The sequence below is a fragment of the Notothenia rossii genome, assembly GCF_949606895.1.
Source record: "Notothenia rossii genome assembly, chromosome: 9".
Taxonomy (NCBI): Eukaryota; Metazoa; Chordata; class Actinopteri; order Perciformes; family Nototheniidae; genus Notothenia; species Notothenia rossii.
The window spans coordinates 29298352-29324812 of NC_136907.1; the positions used below are offsets into that span (position 1 = coordinate 29298352).

The window sequence follows — 26461 nt, forward strand, 5'->3', positions numbered from 1 at the left end:
ATACAATCTGTTGATCAAGAAATAGCAATATAAATAGTAGAAATAGCCTGCATGTGTTCTACAACATACCTGGCAATGGCTTTATCAACTTTTCCCTGGCTAGCAGTCCCTCCGTTAAAATCCAGCCACTGTTGCTTAGGTGGAGGTGGAGTGGCGTCGGATGAGTCTGGGTCTGTGGTCTTAGCTACTAGCTTCGTCCCAGCATGTTGTTTCTGCAGATGTTTCAACAGATTTGAATTGCTGTTTTGGGCAGTAGATAGGATCTTTGACCCGCCAAGACACAACTTACATTTAACTAAAAATGTCTTTTCTTTGTGCTCGACAAAAGTGAAATAGTGAGAATATCTCCAGGCGGAGAAACTCGACTTGAGCTCCGCAGCTGCCATGATAGTCTTGTTAGTAAACACAAACACGCTCACAGCCCGTCTCCGCATGTGACACAGGAAGTATCTAAGTACATTTACTCAAGTACTGTACTTAAGTACAGTTCTCATCTCTGTTCGCCTCACTGTTGGCGCCTCTCGCCAACGTTTGGGCACGCACCATGTAGTAACGGTAACTGAGTTACTGAATTTAAAAAAGAATGCGTTAGAGTACTAGTTACTGCCAAAAATAACGGCGTTACAGTAACGCGTTACAGTTTGTAACGCGTTAGTCCCAACACTGCTCTTTGGTACCGGCAAATAAAACAACAGAGCAAAACATACATTTCACACATGATACACAAAAAATATATATTGCATCTTAAAGTCTAAATGTGACTAAGGGGTCATAATAATAGTGCCAAGTGGATTGTTCTTCCACTGTCGTGTTGTCGGTCAAAGAGGCCCTATCATGCTTTTTGGAGTTTCCCTTCCCTGCAATGTGTTCTATAGCTTAGCCTTAGATCAATCATGAACATAAGGACATCACTACGTCACACTCTCGCTTCTATTGGCTCCTACACATTAGGCTGATAGGTGATAATGATAGGTTAAGCGGCTTGACAACTCTAAGTGGTTTGCTAGCTAACCAATCAGAGCAGACTGGGCTCTGGTTTCAGACAGAGGGTGAAAAGAGGCAGTATGAGAAAAATAAAGACCTTTCTGAATTTAACCTGTGGTGGACATTTCAGTTCTACACATAGCTTTCAGTTAAGACAAATCCTGTGGCTAACAGAGTAACCTCCATGGAGTATTTGTGCCAATTGTAGTGCTTGTATCCACTTATATATATTCAGGTATCTGCAGCACAATTATAATCACTCATGTTTGGGTCTCTCCTTCAGTTCCCCCGGACCAGCCTCGCCTCACAGTAACAAAGACAACCACCACGTCAATAACCCTCTCCTGGATCCCTGGGGACAACGGAGGCAGCTCCATCAGAGGTCAGACAGACACGACCTGCAGGAGTTTTAGTGTTTACCTTTCTGTGGATTTCTTCCTGTGCATTAACACTAATTTCCCCACACGCCTCCCCTCCAGGCTACATCCTGCAGTACTCGGAGGATAACAGTGAGCAGTGGGGGAACTTTCCCATCAGCCCCAGTGAGCGCTCCTACAGACTGGAGAACCTCAAGTGTGGAACCTGGTACAAGTTCACACTCACTGCCCAGAATGCAGTTGGGCCAGGGCGCATCAGTGAGATAATTGAAGCAAAGACCCATGGGAAAGGTATGAATAAATAACACATAATGTTATGTTTGATCATTTAGAGGTGGGATTTTTTAACTGAGGTCTTTTATATAACTTTATAAATAGTGGGGGTTGCATATTTTAATAATATGGGATTGCAGTATTTTTTAATGAAAAAACTTTCAAGAGTCTTTATTTTTTGCCATAGATTGTCTCAGATTTACTTCTCAGTAGTAACTTATAGTCAAGTGATAAATACTTGTCCTTTTAACAAGAAGAAAAAGGCCTGTTATATAAATCAACAATGATGTAATAAATTCATTTCTTTAATCACACTTTTCCCCCTTCCTAATAATGTAAAATTCAATGTTACTTGGTCAAATTAAATGTTACAAATAAATGGAAATTGTCAGACAATTGTGATGGACTTTTATTATAACACAAATGAATCTAGGTATTAATCAACATCAAATGAACAGAACTATTTTGATGATCCAATTTCTTTGAAGCAAAAATGCTCAACAGCTTTAGCTTCAATTTAAGTTCCAAAAAGTTTGATATTTTTTTCTTCTACAATAGTCAATCACTCTTTGAGTTGTTTGTTTGACAAAAAGGCATTTAAAGACAGATCAACTTAACTGAGAAACCTTTGAGGCCTTTTGTTTTTAAGCAAAGTATGAATGTAGGAGACAGAAGGCAGATGATTGATGCCCTGTTCTCCTCTCCACAGAGCCTCAGTACTCTAAAGAGCAGGAGCTGTTCACCAGCATCAACGCCACTCGGGTGAAGCTCAACCTGAACGGCTGGAACAATGGTGGCTGCCCCATCACCTCCTTCACCCTGGAGTACCGGCCGATGGACGCGCCCTCCTGGACCACGGCACAGCGCACCTCCCTCACCAAGAGCTACATCCTGTACGACCTGCAGGAGGCCAGCTGGTACGAGCTGCAGATGAAGGTCTACAACAGCGCCGGATACGCTGAGAAGAGAGTCAAGTTTTCAACTCTCAGCTACGATGGCAGTAAGTGAACAGAATAGCGGGGGATAATACGAAGCATTGAAATATCCTGTCTGTAGAGCAGGGAACTGCAGCTGCGTGATCCACAGAACACTGACACTGACAGTGGAACTAAGGAGACTCTTTGTGGTAACTGCAGCACACTGAGTCTCTCTCCATAGTAGTTTTGAGGCAAAGAGAAGTGCCAAAAGCACAGCTAGGCTGCAGTTGAATAGTACAACAAATCGTTTCTAGCACTGTGCCTATAAAGAAAAGCGCAACAAAAAAAGCTATTAAGTGAAGAACATTAAATGTTGACTTTATCAGATAATGTTATACTATTAGCGTCACGTTCATAGTTTTTACTTTTAGTTTAACATTTTATTAAAAGATCAAAACATAGAAGCTAACTTACATGATCTGCATTTGTGGGTCACGATCAGTTGTTTCGTTGAACGGCCGAAGGGTGTGTCACTTTAAATATTGCGGCCATGAGACTTGGAGGATAGCATTATCTCCTTTTGTTTCATAAAGGCTGGTCCAGTAAATCCTATGCTAAGGGAGATGTCACGGAACGCATTGAGGATCCTTTCCTATTGTCTAGAGCAGTGGTTCCCAAAGTGGGGGGCGCAGAGGCATGACAGGGGGGACGCGAGAGACCAGGAGGAAAAATGGTTATAAAAAAAATCAATAAAAAAAAAATCATAATTTGAAAAATTATTGATTCGAAAATAATATGATACAGTACAGTGCTATTACATCTGGGTCTCTGTGTTTCATTAAAGTTCGGCTCTGTGTGTGTGTGTGGAACGAGCCATTTTGTGTGCGTGCGAGAGCGAGAGAGAGCGCACCGGTACCGGAGATCGTTGTTGTTAGCTTCTGGTGCTAGCGAGCTACGCTAACGGATATAAGGAGTTTTTTCAACAACAAAGTGGAGGAAAGTCCTCTCCTGTCAGACTGAGAGACTCAGTGAGCTAAAGGACTCTCAGTGTTATCTCAGTGGGTCTCAAACGTTTTGGTCACCATTAATGTAAACAATTATTTCCGAGGCACACGTTTATATGATCATTATAGTTTTAAAAAAGTAAGAGAATAAATGAAAAACAGGTATGAAATACTATATGACAGTAAAAAAAAGAATAAAGTTTAAAAGGGTGATTTGTAAAATATCCATAAAGAAAAAGTCAATCTGTTTACAGTTTTGTTTCATACGGGTGTTGAGAACCTTTCTCAACACCCGTATGAAACAGAGGTGTAAACAGATTTACTTTTTAATCCATAAATCCATAGATCTCTTAATTTTGCTCTCAAAGTGCAACAGATTGATGCATTTAACTTCAATATTTAAAAATAAATCTTCCCGGGGGAACATGCCCCCGGACCCCCCTATGTAAGGTCCACACACCACCTATAAAAATAGTACTTTACCCCTGCTTACGTACACCTATATGCCTTGAGCTGATTATCGAGCCTTCATTATAACAGTCATTGTGTATATGCGTGGGGATTGTTGTATTAGAACACTCCACTGTAGCGCCCGGTACATTAATGGAAAACCCTAAATGTTTGAGCACCCTCTATGAAACGTCAAGCTACCCCACAGCACCCCCAAAATAAATCTCTGGCGCCGCCACTGAGCCTGACTATTTGTGTTGGGGGCGCCCAACTTTTTTTTTTCTCCAAAGGGGGGGCCTGACAGAAAAAGTTTGAGATCCACTGGTCTAGAGAATTGACTTGGGTCCTTTCATGTTTCCTAAGCAAAAACGATTTTCAAAATCAACCCTAGAGTTTTCCAACCCATTCACTTACTCCTTCACTCACACCCTGGAGATGAAGACACCATCAACCTGAGCATATACCTCTACAGCATTATTTACTTTGCATTTACTGTAAGTGCAGGTTGGCAAAGGAAAACAATCCTGAAAGAGGTCATGATGATATTATCAGAGTTCAGCTTTGGTGGAAAACTGTACGAGATTGCTTTGGAAAACAATTCTAAACTTTTTTACATCATTTGACAATGACATGAATGGTTAGGATTCAGGAAGTGAAAATGATGTCTTACAGCACATTGATAGATCATTATCATCACACATATCTTGTGTCTTCTGCACAGGTACGATCGCACCTTTGGTGAAGGCCCCCAACGTAAGTGAGGACCACTCTGGAGGCGGCGAGGGCTTAAAGATGATGGTGACTATTTCCTGTGTGTTGGTGGGCATCGTTGTAATCTTCATCGGGCTGCTGGTGCTGAGGAGGAGGAGGAGGGAGCAGAGGCTGAAGAGGCTCAGAGGTGAGAGGAGAGGTCATCCAGCATGACACATTTAAGCCTCTACTCTTTTATGTAAAACATAAAATGACTGTCTTCTCTCTATGTTTTTCAGATGCTAAAAGTTTGGCTGAGATGTTAATGAGGTAAGAGTTTTCAAGACACTAAACTCATATGGACACATCAATGTCAACTGAGAGGAATTCATTACGACAACTGATTCTGATATTTAAGTGTTTTTTTGTTTTGTGCTCTGCAGTAAAAACACACGTCCGGCAGAGCCAGTCAACAAACAGCAACAGACGCTCCGCATGCACATCGACATCCCCAGAGCCCAGCTGCTGATCGAGGAGAGAGACACCATGGAGACTGTTGGTACGTTCTGCTGACACAGGACAGGCTGCACTGTGTCCTGGTTATTGTTGTGCTAAGCTTGTTTTTGTGTCCCGCAGACGACAGGTCCACTGTGTTACTGACCGATAACGACTTCGGGGAAACCCAGAAACAGAAGTCCTCCACAGTCACTCACACGGTCCACTATCAGTCCCTGTCCCAGGCCACCGGCCCCCTGGTGGACGTGTCTGACGCCAGACCAGGAACCAGTAAGTCCAGTACGAAAGATTTTTTAACTCCCTAACACATAAAATATATCAGTGACCACATCATAACAATATGTGGGCTAAGGATAATCACAGGAGCCGTTGGATGTCAGGCACGTCAAAAGGCAAAGGAAAGTGGTGGAGAAAAATTAGGTATGTCATCGTTCAATCTGGTCTGGTAGACGTACTGAAGACAGAGGAATACTTATTGGGAGATAAGTAGGGAATGGGATATCTAGTAATGGAGGAATTAAGTTAGGGAGGGATGTAAGGTTGAAGGAATGAAGGGAGTAAGGGAGGGATGAAGGGCAGCTTAGCCAGAATGACTTTATAAATGAACTAGTAGTGATAACTGAGCCTATTACAGGTCATACATGGCCAGTCAGCCCTGGAGTAAAGCGTGCAATGATCAGTGGCTTTACAATAGTAAAGTTCATGTTTCCTTGTAGAAGGTGATGAGCTCAGGGCCTGTGTGCAAAAACTCTACATTCACACGATAAGTGATTCAACCTCATTCCACCAAAAGGCTTTAACTTCAACCCATTACAGTGGATGTAAAAAGTGTCATAAAAAAGGAACGTGTGGTTGTTAACATTCTGGAGCTTTCATATGGAGGAAATTATTGTTATTATTAATTTTTTCATCCATGTATTTATCATATTAGAAATCACATTTCATGGTATTTCATCCAGCCTCTATACATCAAACTATACTTCTCCTATTATGACAGTTGTCTGCAGTTAAAGACCCAGGTGGGATTTGAACCCACAATCCCCAACTTCAGAGGCTGATGCCTTGTCCGTTAGGCCACTGGGCCATAAATTGCATGTTAAAATATGTGCAACTAGTGCCATGTGTGTCCAGATATTATAGTTGATGTTTTTGGTAAATGTGGTGTTAGATGAATGTGTTACTATATAGTGATGCTGCAGTGCAAACTCATTCAAAATACATTTTCTTCAAGACAAGGGAATGAAAGAGCTAAAACTAATTTCCATGTTTAGGACTCTTCCCTGCATCACTCATTTATCTTTCCTTAAGTTAAGTCATATCCTTCCCATGAGCCTCACCAACACGCTGCGTTCCCTCCTCCCTCTCAGACCCTACGGCCCGCCGCACAGCCAAAGCCGGCCCGGCCGCTCGCAACCGCTACGCCAGCCAGTGGACCCTGAACCGCCCCCACCCCCCGGTCTCCTCCCACACTCTCAGCACTGACTGGAGGCTGCCCACCCCCAGAGTGGCAGGCTCTGTGGACAAAGAGAGTGACAGCTACAGCGTCAGCCCATCTCAGGACACAGGTGAGCCAAATATCAGTGTGACACTACCAGAGGTGGAAAGTAAGTACATTTACTCAAGTACTGTACTTAAGTAGAATTGTTAGGTACATTAGTATCTCCATTTTCTGCATTCTGTATTCTACCCCACTACAATTCAGAGGTTAATCATGTCCTTTTATTCCACTACATATATCAGATACCTGTAATTACTTTGCAGATATCGATTAATGATACAAAACATCATCAACACTTAAATAAGACTTTAGTTACACCTGGGCTAAACTCACAAACTACTCAGCAGTAAATCAAATAATAAAGAGATGGGCTCCACCTTTACCAGCTATAATAACATTTATTAATGCATTCATAATTATATTCAAAACATATGATGTCAATCTGCATAATGATTCCTTTTATTTTTAGCACTTTAACTATATGTTGATGCTGATATTTTTATGCAATGAAAAAAAAACTGAAATGTCGACTTTAATTAAATGTATTCAGTTATCACATTTCACATAACTGTATTAGGTTAGTTGAAAGCAATAATATTATGTTGAACCTAATATTTTGTTTTCAACTAACCTGATACAGTTATGTGAAATCAGTTGACATAATATTTGTATTTATATCAACGTTCCAGTTTTTTCATTGTGCTTTTACTTGAGTAAGATTTTGAATGCAGGACTTTTACTTGTAACAGAGAATTACCCCTCTGGTATTTCTACTTTGACTTAAGTACAATATCTGAGTACTTCTCCAACATCTGAACATTACTCTTTTCTAACAACAAATCAGTACCAGCTGCCATTTCACATTAACTCTAACTCTAACCCTGACACTAATCCCCACCCTAACCCCGGCCCCTGTCCAGACCGCGCGCGGAGCAGCATGGTGTCCACAGAGAGCGCGTCCTCCACCTACGAGGAGCTGGCCAGAGCCTACGAGCACGCCAAGATGGAGGAGCAGCTTCGCCACGCCAAGTTCACCATCACCGAATGCTTCATCTCTGACACTTCCTCAGAGCAGATGACGGCAGGCACCAACGACTACACTGACAGCCTGACCTCCAGCACACCGTCCGAATCAGGCATCTGCCGCTTCACTGCCTCCCCGCCCAAGCCTCAGGATGTCAGCCGGGTCATGAACATGGCCGCGCCCAAGGCCCACAGACCGGGTGAGGCCCCAGATCTGTCGGCCTGAACCCCGACCGCATGCTAACCGCAATTACAACTGGCCTCATTGCACTGCTGATACACTAAAGCTTAACTTCCTGTGTACCATTAATACCCAATCATTAACTGGGACTCTAACGCCAACAGTGAATCAGAAAAAGTGTTCCACAATGTATTTGAATTGATGATAGTCTCAGTTGGGTCCAAGAATTTAAGAAAGTGGGAAGAATGAAATTGAAAATGAATCTGAGTAAACAAAGTAGGACATTCCAAAAATATTCAAACATTATTTTTCAAATTATAAAAATAAATGATAACTCTCGCTAAGCCAAAGCAGAAACTATGGATATTGTTTTAAAACTAAAGGATAAATTGCATTTTATTTCCTTACCAAAATGCACGATGAGGGTTTTAACTTAATGAGCCGCACTTCCTATGGATGCTCCGAGCTCTTAATAAGAAAATACTTTTCGATACAGCCTCCGCTGTCAGTGAGGCAGATCCAAATCCTTCTGCAGATAGAAGTATTGGTTTAAATCATTTTATATTTCTGTAAGTGTTTTGAGATATGAGGTCAATATCAGCAAGGGTTAGGGTTTCATGTCTGTGTGAGCATAGTCAATAAACTATTGGTTTATTGATTTTATAAGCTGATAAAGCTGTATTGTTTTTACCCATAATGTTAAGTAAAAAGACTTCTACAAATAGAAGAAGACAAAAAAAGAAAACAAGCGTGGTGTTGTAAAAAAAGATCCATGACAAACTGCTCAGAGAAATCTTAGGGATTTTTAACTTTATTATAACATGACACAACTATTTTCTATTCACTCACATGCAATACATTTCGGTATAATCTGGTAATGTGATTAATTTGAGTCAGATTTTTAAAGCATTAGGGTTTCCAGATTAATCGCGAGCGTTACCGCGTTAACGCTGACAGCACTAGTTCTTACATTTAAGTTAAAACACAGATAAGTTTAGCTGATGTTGGCCAGAAATGTGTGCATAATTGTTCTCTTTGCTTGACTGATCTCTGTTTGGTCCTGCAGGGGGCGAGCTGGTTCACCTTCCTCCATACCTGCGCATGGACTTCCTGTTAAACCGAGGCATGTCCTGCTCGGGCTCCTCCAGGGGGACAGCGAGCGGGGAGCGGGCGGCCATGGGTCAGGCCTGTCTGGAGCCCCAGAAAAGCCGCTCTCTGAAGCGGCCCTCTCGCATGGCGCCCCCGACCCCTACAGAGGCCCCTCAGGCCAGCAGGGACCAGGCGGCCCAGTGGCAGCCTGGCTCCGCAGCCACGCTCCCCCACAGAGAGGGCTCGGAGCTGGCCCAGGCCGCCAAGCTCAGCACCTCCCAGGAGTCCCTGCTGGACTCGCGGGGACATCTCAAACAGAGCAGCAACCCCTACGCAAAGTCCTACACGCTGGTATAACAGCAGGGACCCGAGGGCAGGACTACGACTCGAACACTGGACTTAACACTCAAGTGCAGTAAAATGACCTTCACCACGCAGTTCTGTACATACGTCCACCCTCCTCCAAGGAGGGGGGGGGGTCACTTTTACTAATCTCCTTTTATTTATTTTAGAGCTTTCTTTTATTTCTTCTTTGTATTTCTTTTTTTGTTTCACTTGAGAAAGAATGCACTCATCGGAAACGACTCCAGCCGGAGTTTTGCCAAACTAATTGAGGTAGCATTATTTATTCTTGAGTATTGTTAATTCTTTATAATTAATCAGTGATTCTTAATTGTTAGTTGTCAGCTATTAATGATCATTAATTATCGATAACCAAATGATCTATTCTTAACATTAACACACAGTTTCATAAAAACCCGGACATCTTTTTTTTTCCTGGCGTGGAAGATGACGATTTGGAGTCATTTTTTTCCTATGGAATATCCTTCTGAAACACTGAACCAAACTCGGGAGAAATCTTTGAATGAAAGCAATTGACACCAGTCCAAACTTTTCAGCTGCTCTCAAATTGTTACTTTTTTTGAATAAAAAAAAAATCTATTTCCTATGGATGCATGGGGACTGACCAACTAAAAGACAATGAGGATTACGATCGTGGCTGGACGGCCCAGTCAGCATTTTGTCACACTATGAAATGATCCAATGTGAAGATTTATTATTCTTATTACTATAAATATATATATAAAAAGAGAAATCACTTTTATTTGTGGATATTACAGGGAATAATTGATTTGGTTAATAAAGTCCTTAGTCATGTTTGCACATATCTCGTTTTAATTAGGAAATGGAGTCTCTGTTGATCTTTCTCTGTGTCCCATTCTCTGATGGTGCAATATGAAAAAAGATATGAAAAGTATATGAAAACTATTGCTCTATACTGTACTGTAATGATGAAAATAACTATGTTGTGAGTATACTTACAGGGCCGGACACACTCCAGCTATGTATTCAGGTGTAGTTTACCACTGCTTGTTTGGTGGTAAATGATGTTAGCTAGAATAGGGAGGGTTTAGAGAACTAATGGTTTGCACTTCACAACACCCCGACTCAAGTGTGTCCAGATAGATCCCCTTACTCTCAGTGCACTAGGTAGAGTCTTCATGGCTCTCACACTCCTCAGTAGATTTACTGTCGCTGCATTGCAGTGACGCTCCTCTACAGGGAAAACAAAACGTGAGACAATCCAGCAGAATCCCCCTTCAAACCAAACCTATAATGTCTATGGGAAATATCTGAAAAAAAAGAAGAAAAAAAGTGGATATACGTAAGAATCTGTTTTTGTTCCTGTCTACCCCGTTTCTGTTCTCTCTGTTTCTTTGAGTTAGTCTGAAGGGAGTTTGATCCAAAATGCTGTGAGGTCATTATGTCAGTTTCTATGATGAGTTTCTATGATTAACTGTCTTCATTATGATTATACATTTTAACGGAAAGAAAATGTCACTTTTTATTTTTAACATGAGTGTTCACCATGGTGGCACTGAAATAAAGAGAAACTAACACAAAGTTCAAATTTGGTTAATAAAATGGCTGTTCCCCAAAGTGTCCTCCACGGGTTTGACATGAGTGACTGTAGCGCTGGGGAGACCGAGCAAACACCCCCGACCCTCGCTTTGTTTCAGCACCCAAAGGAAGTCAGCAATGACATGTTGTAATGTTGCTCATCTTCTGTGAATCTGCAGCCTCCGAGCCTGCAGGCAGCAGTTTCCTTTCCTACTCATCCATCCTCTTACATTCACTTTTATCAGACTGCTGTTTGAAAAGAGCAATTTAGAAACTGCCTCTCTGTACAGGTTACAGCCAGAGGTCTAAGAAGTTAAATATCAAGTTAAAAGTAACAAAACCTAATTGTTAAAATGTAAGAGGTAGAATATAATGTAATATATTTACTCAAGTGTTGTATTTTGCGGTGCTTGTAGTTCACATAAGTATTTCGTTTTTGCTGAAATTTGGAAGCTGATATTGTAATTTTTATCAACTACATTTAGCTGACAGCTTGAGTTACTTTACATATTCTTATTTTTTGTTTATACAAAATAAACAAAACATAAACGAATAAATAACCATTAACATGTAATTATAGGTTAAGATTTCCATCAGCAGTATATAAAATAATAAAAACTAGCTCCACCTTTCCCAGCTGTGAGGAACACATTAATGCATCAATAATCCAGTAATTTAATTGTAATTTAAATCAATTTTAATGTGATGTACTTTGTGATGTACTCATGCTTTACAAACTGTGTACAGTATAATGGACAATAGCAGTCAAATCTGCTAACCATAACAAGTTGGTAGTAAGTGAATCATCTTGCACATCTCTACAGTTTTTACAATTTCTGTATGTGCGCAAGCTTGCATGCAAGTGTGTGCGCTTGTACAGTTTACCTGTGTGGGGAAATATTGAAATGCACATCCAGCGTTTCTTTGTTTTTGCATATAATAGTCATGACAAGTGTATCTTCTGTGAATCTGCAGCCTCCGAGTGTGGGGAAATATTGAAATGCACATCCAGCGTTTGTTTGTTTTTGCATATAATAGTCATGATAAGTTAATATTTACACAGAGACATTCAAAAATACACTATCCTCAGACCACACCAATCCCAGACCTCCAACTTCAAGAATCCCAACCCCCCCTTCCTCTTCACTTAATGACGGTGCAGTTCGTGACATGCAGGGAGACGCAGCTGACAGCGTCCTCACTTCACATCCTGCTTCTTTTTCTGGAACTTCCTGAACTGAGACTGGATGGCTACAGCGGCCTTCTCCGTCTCCGGGTTATCCATGTCGATGTCAAAGTCCTGGGGGAGGTTCTTCTTGTTCTTCTCATCTGTGCAGAGGAGAGGTGGGGGTGAGAAGATTGCAGGATGATATGTGGCATTAGCTTTCTGATCTCCAGAAGGGAGGTTTCTAAACCTCAAACTATTAACATCCTTAGAAGAGAGCATATTTGAGCCTACTCTATCAGTAATGGTTTTCTATTTTTCATATGGCTACTTCATGTGTTGTGCCACTGTTAGCATGCTAACATTAAAATGATCAACTTTAGCAGGTAAGCATTTTTCTTAGCACGTAGCTCAAGGAACTGCTTTCTATATTACTGCATTTGTTTTGTTCTCTTCCGAATCTTGTCAATATCCCATAATGAAACTTGAGGTATTTGAAATGGAGGGTAAACTCTGGAAAGGGAAGCCTAAAACGGAAATTATTTTAGATAAACTTAACTTGTCAAAAAGTTTTAAATACATAACAAGAAAATAGATCATTCATCTCAGACGAAAACAGGCGAACACCTCTACACAGTCTGATAGAGACAGGTAGAAAGTAATTATCTCTTCACAGTATCACTCGCAGACATATGGTCAAACTGCTTGTTTGAAGGACACTTTGTTAAGGGCTTGCTATAGCAAATGTTCAACCCAGTCTCACAGCATTTCGTGTTATAGTCACGACATTTAATCTATTGGTTCGTGTTCACCATCACGATTTTCCCCTTTTCTTCGTGTCACACAGAACGATTTTAAAAGCAATGTATTGCAATGTATGTTGGTAGTATGTTTCGTGCCTGCACCACGTTTTTTTGTCCGGTCGGGGGAAGCTGTGTGGTTCATAAAAGCATGTTCTTACTCAATATCAAGCCACGATTATTGCTTTTATTTTAAATCGTATAATGTCTGACTTTTTTTGCCGTCCGCAAGGGAAATAAATGGGCCTCAGAGCCTCATAATACTGAAATCTGTATTTTTAAAAATCTTTTTTTCCTTCTAATTTGTTATTCTTTTCTAAATAACACACTGTTATTTACTCAACAATAACACACAATTATCCTTGTTTTTATTTATTTATTTAATTCGATAATCTCTGGCTTTTTTGCCGTTCCTCAGGAACTGAATTTCAAAATAAAGTCACCGGAAACAGAGATGAACTAGATTCGGCTTTTAGTGCATTTTACAACTTAATTGTGATTCTAATAAGGGCTATAAAATAGTTCCTACTGGGTAGTTTATTTAATGTCAAAAAAATTATCCACCGATTTACAGACGTCTCTTTCCCAATGTTAGTCAATGGGGAAAAGTATTTCTGGGCCCAGTGACGTCACGGACTGATACGGAAATTGTAGTACCACCGTTTGGACACAACGAATATTTTCATCAGAGTCCGGTGCACTTCCTGGGGGCTTGATACATAACCACTGAACTCATAACCCAAGATCCTCAGCTATGGTTGAAGCTCGGTGATTTGGATGTTTTAGCCGCAATGCACGTTGGGACATGGTGTTTATGCGGTATGAAATCCGAGAAACATTTACAAAAAATAAAATAATACTTTAATCTGAGTGTGCTTGCTTTTCTCTTTGAAAGTCATCACATGAATGCATTTTAATACATGGTTTGGCTGCATTAAATATAACATCTGCCGTAGTTCTTTATTTATAGAGCCCTGATTAGAAGACTTCTAGACAAACTGGAAGAACTGCCACCGAAACTGAATACTTGACATGGATCATAAATATATCAGCAATTAAACAACATCTTCAATTTCTCTTCACACAATACGTCTCCTCGCAGTATCAACATTAATTCGGCTGACTTTTATATTTGATCCAATTGGTAAATAGGAGACCATAACGGTGCACAGCTGATGAAAAGGAGTTTTTAAAGATATTACTGATTTTCTTTGAATATAAGAATGTAAATACTGAATTGGAAGAATAGTCAGGGGTGTTGGGTGATGGGAGACGCATCTTTGGATTCAGAATTTCAATAGCTTAACATTAAACGACGGATATACCTTTCTGTCTATGATGTTTTACAAATCAGATATTAATGTGTAGAAGTAAAACATGTGTAATAATATAGCAATATCCTGTAAAATGATGTGAAAACATGAATTAAACTACACATCTTCAGATGTTATACATACGTACATAAGTGTCCTACACTAATAATACAAAGTTATTATGACATTGTATGCTGTATGTAACTTATTTGTAACATCTTCAGACCTTTCCAACTCCTCAACAGTTGCCTGTCTTTGACTGTTGCAGGTGTAGGTTCAAATATCAAAAAAATATATATTTGTGGATAACAAAATACATCCGTCATGAACTAAGCTGTAAAGTTATATTGGAAAGTATAATTTATTGTGTTAACACTGTAAAATCGACAGTTTTTTAACCCGCACCGCCTAGTGTTTAAAGCACGTTATTGCATTTTTTTGTTGAATATGTTATATTTACCTACAAAACAGGGGGAAAGTAGAAGATCAGTGATAGAAATATAGAATATAAAAAATCAAGAAGATACTGTAAGTGATCTCTACAATAAAACGGTTTAGTGCCAGATGTACAAAAGATATTAATATGAGGATGTACAAAACAGAAAAACGAATTAACCTTTATTTAAACATTAAAGAATACTTTAGGTTAAGGTCTTCTTTTAAATAAGAAAATAGCTTTGGGGGCATCTATCTACAGATAAATATTAAGCCTGACAAAGTACTTAACATCTAATATATTGCTTTCCTGCAATGTTGACTATGTTGAGGCACTTATTTTAACTGATAGCAATAGCTCACGACAGGCCGTGGCATATGCTCATTATATCGAGTCATTCTATAATTAGGGGTACATGTCATGTCCATAGGTTGTGGTAATCCATTTTATTAAGTATTAAATTAATGCAATGATCAATTTTATATTGGGGCACATATTTATTTCATTTAATACAAAAAGCCGACAGATCACATAATGTATTTAGCAGAAAATGCATATTCAGTGCTGGAATTTGCTGTTTTGGTGCTGTCCGATTTGCTAAATGTCAGGGTTTGCTCTTCAGTTAAGCAATAACATACATATTTTTGTAAATAATTTTCATTATTGTTTAATTAAAATAATCATTAGAATATAAACAAGGTGTTTTCAAAACTATTTGGCTCATTTGTGTACATAAAATCACCCATTTTGTGCGTGTCCAAGAAATCTCTGTCAACTGTGTTACCCATTAAAAACACCCCTATAAATTATCAATGGTTTGCTCCAAAGTCATATTTACAGTATCAAGTGATGTCATTTCCTTTTTGGAGGGAATTCTGAAGACAGTGAGGCAAGTTTGTACTTCTCCTCTTCAATATTTCATCAATATTAAAGTGTACGCATAGAGTGGGTTAATTGATCATCAACTGTGTTATCAACATGTTTTTGTGAACTTACTTTAGATATTATATTTACAAATATACAGAGAGGGTGCATAAAAACATGATTTTATCAAGGTAATGTGGTGACCGGTTGAAGGTCTGCAGTTAGCACAAGACGCTAAAATGGCGGAAATGTCAACTGTGTTACCTCTCAACTGTGTTACCTATCAACTGTAACACGGTTGACAGGGATAAACACAGTTGACAATGTTGGCAGTTTATTGTCATAGTTTATGCTTATATTGAATGTTGAAATGAAACTTCACAGGGTATGGATGATTTTGATATTCAGTGGTTTGACATGATCCTTAAACCGAGTTATTTGTGTTTTAGAGCGATGAAGTTATCTGCTGCAGAGAAGCAGCGCCAGTACAGGGCACGGCGTAATTCTGATCCTCAGAGACGGGCAGCATACTTACAGAAACACAGAGAGACATGGCATGACAACAAAAACCTAGGGAAGGTGAAGACAGTAAAAGATTTAAGTGAGAGGGAGAAGAGAAGGAAACGAACATACTGGAGAAGAGCCCAACACCAGAGCAGAGAGAGAAAGAAAGTGATAGAGAATCAGGTTACCCCACCCCAGAGTCCTGAAAATGTTCCACAGCCTGACATGCCAAGGTAAAGATTTATTGAAACACAGAAAACAAGTTTAAGAATAGATTTGATTATGAAATGATAATACATGATAAGACACTAGTAACTGCTTGTCATCATTACTCCATTCAGTAAGCATATAATACATGATCCATTGCTTTGTGTATCACTTCAGACAGAGAATTGCTGGAAGGAAGAAAGTCAAGAGAAGGGAGTCCAAGTTATACAGGGAGGTTCAAGCTTTGAATGAATTACTCAAACAACAGAAGAGAAAAACTGACAAATATAGAAAAAGATTTACAAGGCTACAGCAAGTGTCAGAGTCACCCAGATCAAAAACCAGGCGCCTGTTAGGAAGGATTTCTGTGCCTACAGAAGTGCACAAAACATTAGTTTTCCACCATGCCCTAGTGGACAACATTAGTACAAAGTATGCCTCTACCACACACAAAAAGACTAGGCAGGTAATTGCAGCTCTTGTGTCAGGAAGGATCTTGAAAAAATACAAGTTCAAAAAAAGAATCCAGGAGACCCTATCAATTTCAAGAAAACAACAGAGCCACAGTGAGATATCCACCATCCCCAACAAGTTGAAGTATAGATCTTTATGCTATAAACTGGGCAACAACGTTCTGTCCTTCATGACAAGGGATGAGAATAGCCGTCTCACAGCTGGAAAATCCCAAACAATAACAAGAGGGAAGAAAAAAAAACAGAAAAGGTTCTTAAACGACACCATGAGAAACCTGCACAGGAGATTCCTCCTTGAGAGCCCCAACTGCAGGATCTCATATTCTTTGTTCTGCCGTATGCGGGCCTTCTGGGTAGTCCAGCCATCCATTGCAGACAGAGAGACCTGCCTTTGCAAGGTACATGAAAATCTTTGTTTTCTTGCAGAGAAACTACATTCTCTCCGACTCATTGGGAGAACTGACTTGGAGGGAATGGCAGAGTCAATATGCTGTGACTCAAAGTCAAAAGACTGCATGTACAATGAATGTCCTAACTGCAAAGATAGAGACTTTCCAGTCGCAAGTGAGGGAGATTTGCAAGCAAGTGTTTTTATCACACAGTGGAAAACGGAGACTGTTCTCAGAGAGAAGAAGAACAAGGAAGGTGAAAAAGAAAAAATGGCTGTCAAAATGACAATGAAAAAGAAGACAGAAACGACTCTGCAGGATGTACTCGAGCTCTTCCAGCGCCAACTTACACACTTCAAAAGACACCAGTTCAACATAAAGCAGCAATTCACCTACTATCGGGAACTAAAGAGGAGCATGACAGATCATGAATGCTTAATTCATGTCGATTTCTCCGAAAATTACGCCTGCAAGTACTCCTCTGAAATCCAAGCTGTACATTTTGCATCAAACCAGCAGCAGGCAACTCTCCACACTGGAGTTCTACATGTTGGTGGAGTGGAAGAGCATGTGTGCTTTAGCACAATCAGTCCATCAAAGGAGAAAGGCCCTGCAGCCATATGGACCCACCTATCCCCAATACTCAACCTGGTCAGGGCTTCCTATCCCAAAGTGACTGTTGTGCATTTCTTTAGTGATGGGCCGTGCACACAATACAGACAGAAAGGCAATTTCTATCTGTTTTGTACTAAGCTGCAAAAGTGTGGTTTCCAGTCAGGCACCTGGAACTTTTTTGAGGCAAGCCATGGTAAGGGTGCTCCAGATGGAGTTGGAGGCCTCCTCAAAAGGACTGCTGACAGGCTTGTTAGCCATGGGAAAGATATCCCCAACCCTGAGCTCTTCTTCAACTCACTGGTGGATGCACAGACCAAAGTCAAACTCTTCTTTATCAGTGAGGATAGAGTAGATGAATCGACAAAGAGCATGCCAGATCGTCTCACGGTGGTGCCATCAACCATGCGCATTCACCAAGTGGTAACAGTGACCCCGGGACGAATCAGTTACCGGGATGTGAGCTGCCTTTGCTCAACAAGACAGACCCTGGAGTGTCAGTGTTACAACACGAAAACCTTCACCTTTGAGGCTCAGGCAACAGCACCCACACAGGAGGATGAGAGTCTGCATGAGGCCCAAATACATTGGCAAAACACAGACATCATCGGCCAGTGGTGTATCTTAAATTATGATGACAACATTTATCCTGGAATAATACAAGAGGTGAATGAAAGTCATGTTGAGGTTAAATGTATGCACCGGATTGGAGTCAATCGCTTTTTCTGGCCTAAGCGGGAGGATGTTCTGTGGTATTTACATGAGGACATGATCAGAATTATTCCTCCACCAACTTCTGTGACCTCACGACATGTGGAGATCGACAGAGACATATGGTCAAAGATCTCAGCGATGTGAACTGTCTTAAAACAAAAGAAACACGAAACATAAAAATGAAATACAAGAGGATGAGTTATAAATGTTTTGTGCATGAGATTAATAAAAGGAAAAAAATGTTTTTTAAATGTAGAATATGTTAAAGTTGAAGATGTTTGGATTCTACTTGAGTTAAGGACAGAAGTTAGGGATGTGAAAAGATGTATTAAATAATTTTTTTAACTATGTTCACAGTAGCTATGAGATGAGTTTAAGTATTGTGATGTTTTTTAATCTTCTTAATTCATCACTTTTGTGATCAAAATAAAAATGTTATCTTTAAGAAAGGTTTCTGTTGTTCTCTTAATGCGTCCTGTCACCTGTGTTACTTCATCAACTGTGTTACTGTGTCTGTCAACTGTGTTCCGTGTGTTTTTTTGTGTAATAAATATTTGAAATGTTGGTTTATTTGTAAGACAAATTATGGGGTATTTCTCTAGAAAGGGAAGTTTTACATAAGGATGGTGAATAACTCTAAAGTCAATTTAACATGGATTTACGTCGAAAAAGGATTCATCCTTGATGATAGCACCTCACAGAATGTCCATCATTAAGCTTAAATTTCATATTTTCAGATCAGTTAGACAGAACATCTCCAAAACCCTAGTGAATAGACTTAAAAACTTTCAAACAAATGTTTTATCAAATGTGTAGTACTTCATTCATGTTTTATATGACATATCATTTGTCTGTAACACAGTTGACAAAATAATGCATTGAATGTTTATTTTCATTAAAATGTTTTAAAAGTCATAAAAGCTTAAGCTTGGCAGTTGATGAATTTAGCACGTTGAGAGAGTATTTTATGAAAACAACTAGATTATTTATTTAAAAAAACAGTAATTTCTTGACTTTTTGGTTGATGTGAAATGTACCCCTAATTATAGAATGATCGGCGTGGTTCGGCCCGACGCGAAGCGGAGACAACCCGCTTAGCTGTGATATAATGAGCATATATCACGGCCTGAAGTGAGCTATTGCTTTTATAAAACGGTTACCAAGTGTGGCAATATGAAAGAAAAATACACACTCTAATTTAAATCGTTTTTATTAGTAAATAATGATGTTCAAAATAAAATAGTCCCTCCATTGCCTTCTGCACAAAACATAATGCGAGATGGTTGCTATGCAACAACACTAACAGCTAGCGAACATATTAGACAGAGAGCGTTGATCCATTATTTGGCTGTTTATTTACATTAATGTGTATGTTGCTGTTTATTGTGCAGCCACTGAAAAACTGTCCAGCATCAGTAGCATGGCTTACGTGGTTACTTGTATAGGTTGAGGTTGTTCGAGGCTGTTGCTTGGCGTGGCGAGAATATTGCTCCACTTTCTCCGGTACCCGAAATTCGGCTTCCAGTAGCTCTGGAGAGAGCTTTTGCACCTGTGGCCACTAACGGTCATAATTTCCCTGCTTTGTTTCAAGACCCGCATCAGAAAGCTTTTGAATGGTGCTACTTTTCCAGTTGGTCTACCTGCTCTTCACGTAGCTCTGCATGTCGTAGTTTAGGTGCTTTTGTTTTCTGGAGATAGGCACTCCTCAATCCACTCCTCCATAGTAAGACCCCCCCCGGAGGTCGAAGTCAATCTTAAATGTTTCTTATGCTTTGTAAGTTTGTTTCGTAACGGAAGAAATGTAAATATATTTATAAAACTGACAAGTCAAATCAAGCAATCTGATTGGTCGATAGTGTTTTTGCGGACCTCTTTGATTACAGATTTGAAAACATCATTACTTGCTTTAAATGTAGCACAATTCATTATGTCAAACCTTGGAAAATATCTAGATATCCCTGCCCTAATGCCAAAGGAACTGCACACTGAATATGTTTTGCCGTTTGATTTCTATGTCTGGACCGCTGCATAAAAAGGAGGTTTTCTGCCCCGTTACTTCTCCGCTGCTTTCTTGTTCCAGTCTGAAAAGCAAACTGCAAGTTTCATATCATATAAACATCAAATCCCAGCATGCATTGCGGCTAAAACATCCAAACAGCGAGCTTAAACCATTGCTGAGGATCTTGGGTAATCGCTCGAAATGCCTACGTCTGTCTCCGGTTATTTTTATTTGGAAATTCAGTTCCTGAAGGACGCCAACAAAGCCCGAGATTATGGAATTAAACCAATAAATAAACGCAAGGATAATTGTGTGTTATTGGTGAGTAAATAACAGTGTGTTATTTTGAAAAGAATAACAAATTAGAAGGAAAAAAAGATTTAAAAAATACAGATTTCAGTGTTCTATTGCTCTGAGCCCCATTTATTTTCCTCACAGACGGAAACAAAAGTCCGAAATTATACGATTTAAAATAAAAGCAATAATTGTGGCTTGATATTGAGTAAGAACCTGTTTTTATGAAACACACAGCTTCCGGTCTTCCACGACCCGACCGGAGAAAAAGACGTGCTGCAGGCACAAAACATATTACCAGTAGAAATACATTGCTTTTAAAATCGTGCTGTGCAACACGAAAAAAAAGGGGGAAATCGTGTTGGTGAACACGAATCAATAGATTAAAAATCGTGTTGGTGAACACGAAATGCCATGAGACTGGGTTGTGTAATGCACTGTTGAGGAACCTGCGATCCAAGTTTTTCATTCATTGCATAAATACACCCTGGTTTTGTATATGATATGTCAATAAACGTTAGAAAATCTTGAAATCTTGAAAGGGATGTGCAAAATAGCCATTATATACAGTCTTTAATGAACTATTAGTAGAGAATAACGAGTAATGAATATACTTTATAGGGATCTGCAGATAAATGTTTACTCTTTTCAAGCACCGACTATCAAATATCTCGCCTGATTGTTGGCATTTGACAATCACCTTCCCTGAATTTTACTCTGATTTAAGGGTTGTTTATATTTCACATCATTAATCAGAATCTGCAAAGTAATTCAAATAAATTTAGTCGAGTAAAAATACCAGGTTAACCTCTGAATTGTAGTGGAGTAGAATTACAAAGAAACAATGAGCTGTCATGTGGGTATATATTATTATATTGACATCAAGTCAAATTCCTAGTATGTGCGAACCTACCTGGCAATAAACCTGTTTCTGATTCTGATTCTGATTAATGCTGCCCATTATGGACACAAGCAATTTTCACGCATTTATTAATTATATGTTTGAAATTTGTACACACCAATGTGTTGCCTATCCCCTAAACCTCCAGGGATGTACACAGTTTAATACTGGCAACTTCTAATTTGGGAAAAACGTCTTTTTAAAACTACAATTCCCAGTAGAGGCGTGCTATAGAACATGTGGCGAAACAGAATAGCCAGCATGTGTAGGTCTGGGGGGGGGCTGGACCCGTTCCAGTCCAGTTTTGGATAGTCTGCTGTGGTTTCATTCCATTTCAAAGAGCTGTCTGACGCTCGGCGTAACCTTGGCACACTGCCACTCCAACATCCAATCCCAGAGCTTGAAGATTAATCACGGGGTTTGTCAAGCAACGGGACTGTAGTCCTAAAAGATAGCTGAGGATTATGGGTAGTGTAGTGTCTTCGGCCATCCTAAACTCCGAAATGTTTATGGGATTTCATATCGTATTAACACCATATCCCAATGTGCATTGCGGCTAAAACATCCAACCACCGAACTTAAACCATAGCTGAGGATCTTGGGAAAGTATAAAGTAATATCCTATTGTAATCAGTTCAGTGGGTGTGTATCGCAATGATGCTCGAAATGTCCCATATAGGCCTACGTCTGTTTCTGGTGACTTTATTTTGAAATTCATTACATTGCATTTAGCTGACGCTTTTATCCAAAGCAACTTACAGATGTAGCACTGAATTTCGGACTCCAGCTTACAGCTTCCTGCCTACGGCCTGCCAAAAACCAGTATAGAGGAATGTTAAGCCCTCCCACTATTTTCCAAGAGGGAGTTGCCAGATTTTCAATTTCAGGGTTTAACCAGGAGATGGCGCTTCATTCACAAATACAGAAAGACAAGTTTCATGGACTTTCAGTTGTGTTTTGAAGAGCATTTGAACACATCAATATTTTAGATCAACTAAAGTATATCTAATCTTGAAATTCAATAATATATAGTCTTTATATATTAAATAATCATAATTATAATGTAAATGTTTACATTACACTTCTTTATTTGTTATGCTCATACTTTAACCTTTACAATCGTTTGCTTTAATATGCAGTATATTTTTGTGTTTGCTTCCTCCTGCTCCCTTTCGGACACATACTGTATGATTTATTATTATTATTAATATGAAGATATTATTAAGATAAGATAAGATGTTACTTTATTGATTGAACATTTTAGTTTAGAATGTGCTGTCCTACGGTAATTCAGAAGGCTCACAGGTCACATTCCGACCATTATTTAAAACAATAGGTGCTTTCACACCGTATACAGTTTGATTTGTATAGAGGGAGCTCTGTCAGTTTTCGAATTACCCATTTGCTTTCGGGGAGCCCTATTTTTCAGTGCACATCCTGCTACTAAATATGTCACACGCACGCTCTGTTGACTGGCGCAGCAGCGCGGATGCGATCAATTGCTATAAAAACACTCTTCTACTAATACAAACGGTGTCACTATGCCGGCGGATGTGGCCGTTGTTGAAACCTCTTCAGGCTCCGCATCGGCAGGCCTCTCCCTCGGTGTGGAGCTGTCAAACTCAACCCTAACGCCGCTTACAGCCGGCCAACTAAAAGTTGTTTTCCGTTCACGTTGTCATTCGTTTTGCCATATTTTTTTATTACACAGCCAGAGTAAAAAAAATATCAATATGAACATTTCAAATACCACGCCGGCATCACCGCCATAACCATAGCAACGTAAGTAAGAATGCAGCGCTGCCACGTACAGATGGCAACACCCAGACATATTCACAAATATAAAACAAATATTCAGAAACTATAATGAACAATAACTATTATTTATTTCAAGAACTGTTATTTACAGAAACTCAGCATTTCTAATCTGTGTGACACAAATATGCACGATTGTTTTGGGCTCCCCCTATTTATCTCAAAGTCAGCCATCAAGGGAGCTCCCTCCCTCTTCGGGGGAGCCAAGCTCCCCCTAGCTCCCCCCCCATTTCGAACAGTGTCTGTGGCTGAATGGCCAGTGATTAGGTGCGGCGCATTTATCATAGGTGATCAGAGCTAACTGCCTGCCGTCAGATTTCATTTAAAAAACAGATCTGATTTTAAGACTATTTCTACGCTCATAAAGAATGATAAGAATAAGAATAATGCGTATTGAACTGGTTTCATTAATTAGTGAGTTTATTTAACACTAGAACCGCCAATCGGGTCAATTTGTGTGATGTGTGTTGTGTGTGTGCAATGTAACTTTTTTTCAATAAAATATTAAAGTCTCCCAGTCCGTGACTTTTCCTGAAAGTGTGTTATGTAGCACCCTATGTTGTTAAAAATGGCATTCTAATAGCGGGATTTGACGGGTTTAGGTAGGTCTATACAAAAACCTCTCGCGGTTCTAGTGTTAAGGTAATTAGGTACAGTAGAAGCCCTTTTTTATCAGTAACGAATTTAGCAGTTGAACATAAAAGTCAACTAACTGAGGGTCACTTGCAATGACAGTGTTGTGTCTAACTGTAAGCTTGTCACTCAGAGTAACCTACCGTTAATTTAGCTGCTGGAGAAAAAAGATCAAGGGAGGAGGGGGGGAGAGAGCTGTGGTTGATGGGCCATTAGTTGTGTAAATACACAGCTGAGAGCTGCCGTTTCATTCAGACTGTTTAAAAAACTGTAACAACGGACTATTTTTCTTAGCGGATGCATGTCAATTTAAATCAATACATACAACTATTTTTTAAATCAATACATACAACTATTTTTTAAAACAATAAAAACATTTTCTAAATCCATAAAAGCATTTCAATTAATATTGGGAGTCATGTCGTTACTTTGTTGAGAATGTGGCCGTGTAATAAGCGGGATAATTTGCAGCGACTTGTTCCTTATGGGGAAAATAACACCCGTCATGTGTGTGTAGAGGTGTGTGTGGTTAAAACACTTTCATGAAGTGAAGGAATTTCCTTCTATAAAACAGCTGTGGGCAGCAGTGAGTGTCACGGACATGAATTCATAGATCAAGGCAGACTGGTGCACACACTCTCCTGTCCTGCCAGGCGACACGCCCGTTCTAAGCCGTGTCCCTCACTCCTCACATCCCAAGCATCCCCACAAGTGTATTATGTTGTTACATCGTTTCAGATGTTATGTTTCAGTTGTGCTCTGTGTATGTTCAGTGATGCAAACTTGTCACCTTTCGACGAAATTCGCCGTTTTGAATCCAAAATAAGTCGTTTGTGTGATTCATGTAGATCTGCAATACAAATATTTTTGGGGTATGGGGGGGGCTGGGACCCGGAGTAATCTGCGGCCGTGAGCTGTTATGTGCCATCATGACACGCATGGTGTTCTTTTTTTATATATTATAATGAAGTACGAGCTGTGTGCTCGAGTCTTCCTGCCTGTCGGCTCTGCTCATGGATGTATAATAAGGCTCTGCTGCTCCGAGATGATGGTCTAGCTTCAGCAGCTACATTACCTACGGGTGCGTTCGTTAATATTAACTGTGCGTCCGGAGTCACTGTGGCACAGACTGGACCGCTGGTGAACAGCTGTTAGAACGGGCCGTTCAGGTGTTCAGAGCAGAGCTCCCTGTCGGAGCGGCAGAGCGTGATGTGAACTGAAAAGTTTTTCTGTGGCAATATTATTTAAGGAATCGTTGAGCTAGCTAGCTAGCATACATTGTCACTATCTGCTAACGTTAGCTTTAGCCTTCTATTTCTAATAGTTTTTTTCATAGGCTATAAACAGAGGTGGTATAAGTATATATATATTGTACTTGAGTAAAAGTAGAAGTACTCAGATCTTGTACTTGAGTAAAAGTAGAAGCACACAGATCTTGTACTAGAGTAAAAGTAGAAGTACTTAAATCTTGTACTTGAGTAAAAGTAGAAGCACACAGATCTTGTACTAGAGTAAAAGTAGAAGTACTCAAATCTTGTACTTGAGTAAAAGTAGAAGCACTCAGGTCTTGTACTTGAGTAAAAGTAGAAGCACACAGATCTTGTACTAGAGTAAAAGTAGAAGTACTCAGGTCTTGTACTTGAGTAAAAGTAGAAGTACTCAGATCTTGTACATGTGTAAAAGTAATAGTCCCAGAGTGTAGGAATACTCTGTTACAGTAAAAGTCCTGCATTCAAAATGTTCCTCAAGTAAAAGTAGAAAAGTATTATCATCAAAATATAGTGAAAGTAGCGACAGTAAAAGTAGTCATTTTGCAGATTGGTCCATTTCAGAATAATAGATATGATATGTTTTATAATGATTGATCATGAAAGTGTTCTCAAAGCTGGTAAAGGTGCAGCTAGTTTGAATGACTTTGTATACTGCAGGGTAGCTTGTGGATTTACTCCAGGTGGAACTAAAGTCTGATTTAACACTTGATTATATTTCCCTTAATTAATCCAGATCTGTGAAGTAACTAAAGGTATTAAATACATGTAGTGGAGTCAAAGTACACCATGTACCTCTGAACTGTAGTGGAATAGAAGAACAAAGTAGCAAAACATTGAAATACTTAAATAAATATGGATCTTATTAAAGTTCCGCTGTAAATCCAGCATACTGTATCTCACTTTATTTCACATGAACTCCAGTGTGGAACCCCACTGCACCCCCTGGTGGATCAATGATCCATTGCAGCTGGCTTCATTATAATTACATTTATCTATCACGGGGACGGTCTCAAGTCAAACTGGAGGTTTTCCCTTGGGCAGATCACGTACCAATCACGGCCCTCGCGTTTCAAACTGTCTGGAATGAATCGCTACATCTGTACAATAAGTGCGTTCGACCAACAAAGTACAAACTTGAAGAAAACAGAATCATATAAGTACATCAGG

At 39.7% G+C, this 26461-nt stretch overlaps 2 protein-coding genes across 4 annotated transcripts in view; both read left to right on the forward strand.

Moving 5' to 3' along the window:
* dscama (Down syndrome cell adhesion molecule a) overlaps positions 1-10948 on the forward strand; it is a 91866-nt gene extending 80918 nt beyond the window's left edge. Inside the window, exons 24-33 of one of the 3 annotated variants that reach the window (XM_079651749.1) lie at positions 1268-1366; positions 1464-1652; positions 2344-2634; positions 4727-4903; positions 4995-5025; positions 5139-5254; positions 5332-5490; positions 6579-6776; positions 7630-7932; positions 8980-10948. In XM_079651749.1, coding sequence (XP_079507875.1) covers positions 1268-1366; positions 1464-1652; positions 2344-2634; positions 4727-4903; positions 4995-5025; positions 5139-5254; positions 5332-5490; positions 6579-6776; positions 7630-7932; positions 8980-9359 — 1943 coding nt within the window. In that variant the 3' untranslated portion in view covers positions 9360-10948. The remainder of the gene's footprint in view (positions 1-1267; positions 1367-1463; positions 1653-2343; positions 2635-4726; positions 4904-4994; positions 5026-5138; positions 5255-5331; positions 5491-6578; positions 6777-7629; positions 7933-8979) is intronic. The other 2 variants (XM_079651750.1, XM_079651751.1) reach the window with 2 other exon arrangements.
* Positions 10949-12247: 1299 nt separating this feature from the next.
* Positions 12248-18945, forward strand: LOC307020110 (uncharacterized protein). The gene is made up of 2 exons (XM_079651260.1): positions 12248-16219; positions 16371-18945. The coding sequence occupies exons 1-2, from the start codon at positions 15870-15872 to the stop codon at positions 18523-18525; spliced, it is 2505 nt and encodes an 834-aa protein (XP_079507386.1). The 5' UTR covers positions 12248-15869; the 3' UTR covers positions 18526-18945.
* Positions 18946-26461: the final 7516 nt, after the last annotated feature.